This window comes from Mycetomoellerius zeteki, unplaced genomic scaffold, assembly GCF_001594055.1.
Source record: "Mycetomoellerius zeteki isolate Tzet28-1 unplaced genomic scaffold, Tzet1.0 scaffold415, whole genome shotgun sequence".
Classification (NCBI taxonomy): domain Eukaryota; kingdom Metazoa; phylum Arthropoda; class Insecta; order Hymenoptera; family Formicidae; genus Mycetomoellerius; species Mycetomoellerius zeteki.
In genome coordinates this window covers 10832-20665 of record NW_017257409.1, presented here as the reverse complement: position 1 = coordinate 20665, position 9834 = coordinate 10832, and the positions used below count along the sequence as shown (strand labels likewise).

The 9834-nt window shown below is 30.6% G+C and overlaps 2 protein-coding genes across 5 annotated transcripts; one reads left to right on the top strand and one right to left on the bottom strand.

Moving 5' to 3' along the window:
- Nucleotides 1–376: 376 nt before the first annotated feature.
- Nucleotides 377–2412, top strand: Ostgamma (oligosaccharide transferase gamma subunit). Its single transcript, XM_018453971.1, has 8 exons — nucleotides 377–718; nucleotides 819–997; nucleotides 1075–1192; nucleotides 1262–1402; nucleotides 1530–1670; nucleotides 1737–1887; nucleotides 2004–2169; nucleotides 2355–2412. Exons 1-8 carry the CDS (start codon nucleotides 641–643, stop codon nucleotides 2368–2370), a joined length of 990 nt encoding a protein of 329 aa, XP_018309473.1. The 5' UTR covers nucleotides 377–640; the 3' UTR covers nucleotides 2371–2412.
- A 353-nt stretch (nucleotides 2413–2765) lies between these two features.
- On the bottom strand, nucleotides 2766–9324 carry LOC108726417 (polyprenol reductase). 4 transcript variants are annotated; one of them, XM_018453975.1, is made up of 6 exons: nucleotides 9179–9324; nucleotides 4852–5203; nucleotides 4505–4653; nucleotides 4217–4405; nucleotides 2942–3237; nucleotides 2766–2859 (listed from the first exon to the last, which is right to left on the bottom strand). In XM_018453975.1, the coding sequence occupies exons 2-6, from the start codon at nucleotides 5031–5033 to the stop codon at nucleotides 2767–2769; spliced, it is 909 nt and encodes a 302-aa protein (XP_018309477.1). In that variant the 5' UTR covers nucleotides 5034–5203; nucleotides 9179–9324; the 3' UTR covers nucleotide 2766. The 4 variants fall into 4 exon arrangements, with proteins under 4 accessions (XP_018309477.1, XP_018309474.1, XP_018309475.1 ...); XM_018453972.1 differs by lacking the exon at nucleotides 9179–9324 and adding an exon at nucleotides 8843–9121; XM_018453973.1 differs by lacking the exon at nucleotides 9179–9324 and adding an exon at nucleotides 8847–9121.
- Nucleotides 9325–9834: the final 510 nt, after the last annotated feature.

Below are 9834 nucleotides of genomic sequence, written 5' to 3'. Positions count from 1 at the left end.
CGCAGCCATTGAAGATTGAAAAATTCAAATTTGATCAATCGAAACGGAAGGAGCTAAAATTTCTTTGTCCTTATTGGTCAAATTGCAATCTTCAACCTTCAACCTCAATCTTCAATGCGTAGTCTGATTCCGGCTTAAGACCATCTAGAATCTTGAGCAACGTCTATTGCTGGATTCACACTGCATCCGATTTTCGTCGTATGACGCTCTGCATCCAATTAGAAAACAGGATTCCGATAATACGAAGCAAAATTCATCGGAATCCTGTTTTCTAATCGGATGCAGTGTGAATCCAGCATATGGATTCCATCCCCTGTGTTGTAAACGCGGCAGAAGGAAAGGCGAATAGCTCGCGTTCGATTCGCTGACGTCTCGTCGAATCTGGCCGAGTCCCAACTTCCAACACTCCTAACCTAAGTCCCAAACTCTCAACCTCAAATCGTATTCGTGGAATGTAGTGGAATACGTGCACGAGTGCCACGTGTACCCGCCGTACCCGGTGGATCAACTGATCCCAGCTATCGTGATCTACACGCGATAATCGGTGGCTGCTACTGCTAGCAGTGCTGGCTAATGCGTCGCCGGTGGAGTTGTTAACCTCGTTAAGTTTCCGCGCAGCGTATCAATCCTCTGGTTCACGATGAAATACAAGCTCTATATTGTACTGATTTTTCTTTCCGTTCTAAGCTATGTCATTTGTCAATACAGAACGAAAAACGTAAGAACTCTTCTTATATCTCGCACTTATCACTCAATTTTAACTAACCAAATCTCTCAGTATGCCTCCAAAATGTGATTTTAAAATGTTATTCTTGCAGAATCAAGGCACTTCCTTGGCCGAACGCGTGCAACAATTAACTGAGATGACTTTGAAAAAACCGATATTGAAATTTAATGGGTCAAAATTTAAACAGTATATTAAAGCTCCTCCAAGGAATTATTCTATTATTGTTATGTTTACCGCTATGGCGCCTCAGAGACAATGTCAGATTTGCAGGTGAACTGACTTGCATTTATGCTTGAATAAGTCGCTGCTAAGAAAAAACTATATCAATAATTTTATCATAACGTTAGGCATGCCAATGACGAATTTACAATAGTGGCGAATTCTTTCCGATATTCTGCCTTATACTCCAACAAGTTGTTCTTTGCCTCTATCGATTTTGACGAAGGATCAGATGTCTTTCGATTGGTAAGAACATGCAAGGATAAACATATAATTAATATGATACTTAATTAATATAAAATTTTTTTATTGTAGATGAAGTTGAATACTGCACCAGTATACATGCATTTTCCACCCAAAGGTAAACCAAAAGCTGCCGATACTATGGATATCCAACGAGTAGGATTTGGTGCAGAAGCAATAGCAAAATGGATAGGTGAACGCACAGATATCCAGGTAATATTGTTAGCAGTCATTGTGCCATATCACATTTATTACACTAAAATTGTTCCGATATCTATCATATGTTTTTTTATTTGATTTCTAAATTGTTTGCAATATTGTGATTTATTGTCAATTACAGATCAGAGTATTTAGACCACCAAATTATTCTGGTACAGTAGGATTAGGACTGCTTATAGTTATTGTAGCAGTTGGTCTGTATCTCAGACGTAATAACTTGGATTTCATTTATAACAAAAATCTTTGGGGATTCTGCGCTTTGGTAAATATATTTTTCCTTGATTACTTTTTTCGTTTTAACAAATAATCCTGATTTACTTGTTTTCAGTTCTTCGCCATAAATATGACCTCTGGACAAATGTGGAATCATATCAGAGGACCACCTTTTGTTCATAAGTCACCAAATGGCAATGTAGCTTATATTCATGGATCTTCTCAAGGACAATTTATAGTGGAAACCTATATTGTTATGGTTATGAGTATCCTTTTGCTGTATTTAGAAATTATAAAAAATAGTTTACATAAAGTATAGAAAATAGTTTTATATATATGTACATTTTATATTGTGATATAGGCCTTAATTATGTATAAAAAGATGGAGCAGTAGTGTTAGGAATGATCTTAATGACTGAGGCTGCAGCTCGTAAAGGAGACGTTAAGAAGCGTAAAATATTAGCTGTGATAGGTGCAGGATTAGTCACAATTTTCTTTAGTCTTCTTCTGTCAATATTTAGAAACAAGGCTCAAGGCTATCCATATAGGTAATGCATATGTGTTGTAAATTTTTTATCTTTAATATATTATAAACAAATTTAATATTCTAAAGCATGATGATATTATTTGTAAAAGTAAAACGATTTCAGTAATATCATTATGCTTTACTTGAATATTTATAAGAATTGTCATTACATTTGTATCCCAGGGAAGAATAATTTGCTTGTTTCAGTTTATTATTCAAATAACTAAATAGAAAGGAAATATCTTCATACATCATTTATTGAGCGCAAAATATTTGGCAGTTCCATATGGAATACGAAACTAGGAAGATTTTTTTACAAATGAAAAGTAAAGAGTTATATTGTTATAAATGTTGTATCACGTTCATTATATATATTGTATGTAACATAAAAAATCCGCATTTAATACTATTGTACAATAAAACAAAAGTAGTACATGAAAATGTGTATTTAAATTAATATAAGATGAAAGTTCATTGAACCAATTTATTCATTAGGATTTTTATTTATTTATATTTAGTATGCTTATTGTTTTATTATTATTATGCATATTATAACTAAATATGTAAATTATTGAATCATATTTTCAGTCAATAATATATAAATTTCGTAATAAAAGTTTTACCATATGTAAGGAATTATGATCTTTCTCTCTTTTGGATAATTTGTGAATGTTTTACAGTACCACTGATGAGACAAATATGCACATTCCACCTAAAAAAAAATCATTTGTACATATACTTAATTGCATCTCTTTTTACAAAAAAAATGTTTCTTACTGATTTCTATTTCTTACTTGATTCGATATAACCCAAAAAGTCATGTAATGAAATGTAGAAGCTCGCCAAAAAATTATGGAAAGCATTAAATATATAATTATTTCGCACAATTGTAATGGACCTGCTATATATTTAAATAGACCATCAAATGGTATTTTATGTTTATAAGATACAACGTCACCATGAGAATTTTTACGTAGTCTTGCAAGAATAAAATTTGTTTTCAATTGTACATATGACGCCCATAAACATATAAATGCACAAACTAGTTTCACAGTTGTGATTTTGTGCAGGAACAAGGTCGCATGCGAACCTATTAACGAAAAAAATTTTATATACATATATATATGTTGTATATATATATAATATACACACAATATATTTTTTTAATTAAAAAGTTAAGTTAAATAATAAAAGTTAAAAGTTAATAAGTTATTTTAAACATATTAACTTTATAACTTATCAACTTCTCTGTAATTAAAAATTTTCTTCATCGAATCTCTAAAAATCCTAATATTCTTTCCTTTTATAAAATTTTTTATAAATTTCTTCTATAAAATTTTAAACATAATATATAATCTACATCGTTTTACAATTATTTTTAATTTTAATCATTCAAAGTAATTATAAAAATTACAATATAATTCTAATTATTTTATGCATGTATGTATGTACCTATTTATAATTGTATTGTAATTTTTATAATTATTTGGAAGGGTCAAAATTGAAAATAATTGCACTATAGAACCTAATATAAATTTAATATTTTATTTATAATTTAAGTTTATTTAAAATAATAAAGTAAAATTTTCTAGGAAAAAATATTCTTTTTCTTTTAGTTATTTATAATATTTAAAAAAAAATATTAGCATTTTTAGATTCGACGAAACAAATTTTAACTCTTACAGAGAAGTTAATAAGTTAAAAAATTAATACGGTTAAAATAACTATAGTTGATAAATTATTACTTTTAACTTTATTATTTAATTTCTAACTTTCTAACCAACTACCCAACTCTGATATATATATTTACATATATATATTTACATATACACATAGAGTTAGAAAAAGTCTTGGATGAGTAAAATATCTCGAAAACAAGTATATTGAGAAAAATATTTCATACAAAAATTGCATACAAAAATCCTTTGTTTTCCAGATATTTCATCATTCCGAGATTTTTTAGTTACTCTATATATAAAGTATATTGTGCATATATAATTATACATAGACACTTTCTTACGCCAGAAAGTAATAAATTAATGTAAATTTGTAAATTTTTTAAAATATACCTTTAACAAACCCTTCAGATTCGCCTAATATAGACAGAATTATTGCAGCGTAATGTGCAAATCCGATAAAATAAAGGAATACATGGATTTTTTGATTACTATATACATTAATGAAACATGACTCATATAATCTTTTCCAACAATGTATATTAAATATGACAATAACCAGAAATGTATCTTCTGCTGAAACTAAAAAAATAATTATCTACATATATAGATATGTATATAAATATAGAATTAATGACATTCTTAGTAAATATATTCAAAAAATATTTAAGAAGGACATACTTAATGGTTTTCTGGATCCTCCTAATAATATGTCTAACAATGTAAACATAATTTCAGGTACATTTACATTATAGAGATATTTGTAAGAAAGTAAGCAAAGAGTAATAGTCATCAATGGTGCACAAAATATGTAAAAATGTCTAAACCAGCTAAAAAAATTTGTTGGATAATTACAATTTGAGTATTAGATGAAAGACTATGTACATATATATTTGATACATACAAATTTGATTTTAAAAAATATCTTTAAAATAATGTGTACTATATAATATATTTTTAATAAATTATTGTTAAATTACAGTAGTTATTAAATCTTTGTGAAAAAGTAACGTAAGATTTTAGCTTACCTTTTAGGCACTTCGAGTTTTGTTGCTATTGTATAAGACGTCTTTATATTATATTTGCCATAGAGAAAGCTATGTTTTATTAATATAGGTACATAAGATTCCAGGAAATTGAATATTAATGACAGTAAAATTATATTCACTGAGACAAAGAGGAAAAAGTTGCGTATAATATTTATATCCATTTCTTAGTTTGTGTTTCAACGTTAAAAGATTGCAGGCAACTGTACATCTAACGAGTCTATGTGAACTGTGCTTAGAAAGAAAATCTCTACGGTATAGTTTCTATTTAGAAAGTCCTTAACGGACTTTATGTAGTTATAGGCTTGATGTTCCACTTGTTGCACTCAGGTCACTGTAACAAAGTAATTGTTACTAATCATATATCTATACGAGTTTTGATAAAATTAATAAAGAAGTATTCAGAAAATGTATTTTACACATACACGCGGCGTGTACGCACATATGCACGCACATACGCACGCACACACGCACGCACACACACACGTATAATAAAAATATTTCATATGTTACAAATAATATATGTATAAAATATGTTTATAGCTCAGTATTCAGAACGCACTTTTATCTATCGATAAATATGCGATTTTATGTTTGAAATTCTATGTGTACATAACGTGAAATACCCACCGAGAAATAAATCATGAAATTAATAGGACTGTTCTTTTTAGCTGAACTTTTACACCAGTTTCCATCTTTCTTCCTCTTGTTTCCTCCTGGAGAGAAAAGGAAGATGAACTGTGGTGCAAAAGTTCAGCCAAAAAGAATAGGCCTAATGTCGATCGAGGTCAATTTAACGGCTATTTTTCACTGGATATATGTTCAATACATGTTACATCGTAAAAACATATTCTGAATACGAGCCACAATATACGAGGGCAAACCGATAAGTATCCAAAAAAAAGCGAATCACGGATCGATATTGTTCTTTTTCCATTGTATCGAAAAACACCAAACACGCTCACTATGAATTGCTGTGAAATCAAAACTATCGCTTGATGAATAACTCTGAAATTTTGTATGACGTCGTTTGAAAGATGATACACGATGGTAATGCCAAGCATCAGCAACACCGTCTGTTTGCAAACACGGACATTTATTGATTTGCCTCGCATATTATATAATATATATATTTAATAAAGAATAAAAATAATACATACTTCAAAAATAATACATACTTCAAAAATCTCTAAACGTATTTTACAGAGAATACTAACGATATACGATATCCAAATATAAAATGCACAAAAGTAATCTATATTGACACGACAGAAATGAATGCTTATCGACACGACATCAATAATATGTATGCCAAAAAATACTGAAATTCTATTTCTTTTTATTTCCCTGGATAGATTTTCGCGACCAAGAAAATTTGTAGTTCACGTTACGTATACTGTACTGTCGGAAACGATGAAATTTTGAATCCAATAAACAAACATTCTTTCCTTTCTCTTATATAGAGAGATAATCTGCCTGTCCGTGTGAGACAGTGTTAGATACGCAGACGTATTTCTTTGGGTAAGGGAAGAAGAAAATTCCTACATAAGTTTCAATGTTCATCATTGGTTAGCGGTGCTTTCTATTTGATAACACAAATCATGTGGCGACAATTATCGCCACAATAAAAGTAAATATGGAACATGCGGCTTTCAAAGGAAAGCACGTATTTGGCTGAAGTTGCCTATGCACACAGATGACAGGTATTTAAATGCCTGCTCTGTTTACGCGTGACAAGAGTCGGAGATATTTCGTTCTCGAGCAATACATATTAAATAAGAATTGCAGGCGCGAACAGAAGCGAATTATTTTCAGTTAAAATTTAATGGAAATAGAAAGATAATAATAAAGACGAAACGACCTGCGTATAAACAATAGAATGTTCTAGAAGGAAAAAGTTAAGAAGGTTGAGAAGTCACGCGAGATTATCGCGGGAGAGATAATGAGATTCGACCGCGAGATTCCAAAGAGTAAAGACGCATACTAAAATTGTAGAATTTGTTGAATATTAAATCTAATTTTAACAAGAACAAAATCCTGTGATTTTTTGTTCCTCGTTACTGTTCCGATACAATCTTGGATAGACGATAGTTAAATTGATACGCCTTAAAAGAAATTAACGGCGGTAAGCGATTTAGCGTATTTAACATTTCATATTAAAAACCTTAAAGACACAAATATCGTTCTATCTTTGTCGCTTATAGAATGCGAAAAAAACAGAACGTGTCCAAGATTGCTGACTTCGAAGGCGAATCCAGACATTTATCAAGGGGGGAATCATTGGCGTATTTATATATTTTTAGGTTGATTTTTGGATTGCCACGTTTCTGAAACATCATGCGCCAATTGTAACGAACGAGTAATTAAGAAAGAGGGAAAATTTAAATTTATTTTACATCATTCTTGTATCTTTACTTATCCTTTTTATTTATTAAATTTGCGCGCTGCAAGCGAAATTTTTTTTGTAAGGTCAAATACGAAAAGATAAGACTGTTTGAATTATTATTAACATTACATTGAAAAAGTACTGTGTAAATATTTAATTCATAAAACATTTTATTTAAAATTATATCAGCAAAAACAATAACATATAGACATAACATATATGTATTTTACAATAAAATATCTAAAATTTACACTTTCTATTTCTAGTAAACCTATTCAACACTGGTTTCTTTAACAATTTCTATGTCTTTATGTTTTAAACTTTCTATGGCTGGGATTCATAGTCAGATCTTATATTTAAGATCGTCTTAAGTTCAGCCTTGAGGTGTCGTGAACCAATTAGAAGACCGCAGCATCTTAAGACATTACCTACGATAGTCTTGAAATAAGAACTGACTATGAATACCGGCCTATATTTTCATGTTCCAAATTTTTAAATGTCAAAGAGCTAAAAAACTTCGTTCAGCAGAAGCGACATTTAGCGACAGACACAGTAATATTTTATGTAGTCTTGCAATTAGTGATTTTCGCATAACGCTGCATAATGCGATATTAACCAAAGAGCAGTAAGAACCTGTCGAAGTTTCTTAAATTAAAAAATATTTTTGGAACATCAAAATTGATTAAGCATTTTAGAAATATTAAAAATATATGTAACATTTCATTACAAAATATTTTTAAAAAAGAGATGCCCCCCTCCCCCGCGTGGATCCGCCACTGGCTGCGACTTGTCAATTTGTTATGTGTGGACTTGGACAACGTGACAGAAGGGGGGCAGGGGCACAACAAAATTTTCACTATTATTTTCAAAATCTCTTTATAGATTTCTTTATGGTCTTTCATATCAAGACCATAATAGCCCAAGCAAAACAAGTTACGATAACATCAAAATAATATTAAAATGAATCGGAAATAATTGAAATAAATGACTTTTAATGACCATTTTGATGTCATAATTGTTGTTCTGTTTGGGGGAACAATGAACAACGAAATTCTTCTAATAATAAATTCTTATAAACATTTTCGTTTAATTTGTTGAAACACATAGAACAAATATTGAAAACTCTGAATATAATTTTTTTATAATGAATTTATCTATAAATGCATTAATATCCAAAATCTCAGCAATATCGGAGTGCACATGCAATAGGGGAGAGTGGTCTAAATCAGATCTATTTACAGTTTTTGCTCTTTATAAGGCGTAAATAAAGTCCGATCGTAAAATCGAAGCTATCGTTGGAAAGATCATTTAATTCCCTTCATTTTTGCTTCAGATTATTTTGACGTATCACCTGTGTTAAACTATAATGGAAAATGTAAAAACGCTTTTTCCTGTCCGATTTAGAACCGATGGTTCCTACATTATACCTACGATGAAACAGAACTCTTACGAATCGGCCAGTATATCACCTGTACGTGGCAATATGTATCGCTTTCGGGCTATAAAAATTGTTAAAAAAATTTCTAACAATGTTTATCGCCAGAACTCTTTAGAAAACACTCAAACGATGTCAGAACTACATTATACCTACGATGAAACAGTCAGATCTCTTACGAATTGGTCAGCATATCACCTGTACGTGCTCTTATGTACCGTTTTCGGCCAATTTCTTTTATAGCCCGAATTGATGTATTAAGTTTTAACGATAGAACTCTTTGGATTCTTATATTTTACATCTCATACGTTCGAAATCCAGTGAGATGCTAGATGGTAAGACGGGAAGTTTCTAGCATCTCATTTTTTAAAACGTTGTTTCTGGACGTAATTCGATAGAACTATTGATAAATCCGATATAGAACTGTAGAACTATTGTGGATGCGAGCAGAACTGGTGTCATTTTATGTGATGCTGATATATAATTACCTTCACAGACATTAAAATACAACTGTTGTGTAACTGTTTATGATGAATTGTAATATGTTAATGCCATATGTTTTCTACTGAACGCTCTTCTATATAGGCTGCGTCCCATTGCATGCATAATGTGCACGATGTATCATTTTACCCTTGTTAACATTGGTTGCGTTCAGCAGACTCAACAGTTTTGCAACCGTTTTATGATTGTCTGCTGAGATAGGACCATTCTTCTAGATCTAAAAGTATGATCCAATTAGCGCGAAGGAAACTTCCAACAGTTGCAAAACAAACGTTCTGCTGAACGCAGCCATTTTGTGAATAACGAAGTAAAAAAATGATATCTTATGCGCATTATGCATGCAACGAACGCAGTCTTAGATCATTATATGCAAAACTGAATTCCGTCATGTCCGTCTAATGACAATCGGCCATAATTTTTTGTGCATGCGCGATCTTTGCCTTCGTAGATGTTAAAATTGCAGTCTTATATTTCTGCAAGTTCGTTATTACGTCAAAATACAAAGCTAATCATGGTAGCATTTAAACTACAATACCGGCGAAATAAATTTAATTTTCATAAATTTAAATAATAATAAACTTATATTTATATTATATGTAATATATATTATATATCAAACCTGTTCAAAACTCGACTCGTGAGC

Bases quoted from the DNA above. Each gene is read 5' to 3' on its own strand.
- Ostgamma (XM_018453971.1), top strand. From the start codon at position 641: ATGAAATACAAGCTCTATATTGTACTGATTTTTCTTTCCGTTCTAAGC. The intron at 1,671-1,736 runs GTAAATATATTT...ACTTGTTTTCAG, and splicing joins TTTGGGGATTCTGCGCTTTG to TTCTTCGCCATAAATATGAC. The intron at 1,888-2,003 runs GTATCCTTTTGC...ATGTATAAAAAG, and splicing joins CTATATTGTTATGGTTATGA to ATGGAGCAGTAGTGTTAGGA.
- LOC108726417 (XM_018453975.1), bottom strand. From the start codon at position 5,033: ATGGATATAAATATTATACGCAACTTTTTCCTCTTTGTCTCAGTGAAT. The intron at 4,654-4,851 runs GTAAGCTAAAAT...AAATTTTTTTAG, and splicing joins AAACTCGAAGTGCCTAAAAG to CTGGTTTAGACATTTTTACA. The intron at 4,406-4,504 runs GTATGTCCTTCT...TTATTTTTTTAG, and splicing joins AGGATCCAGAAAACCATTAA to TTTCAGCAGAAGATACATTT.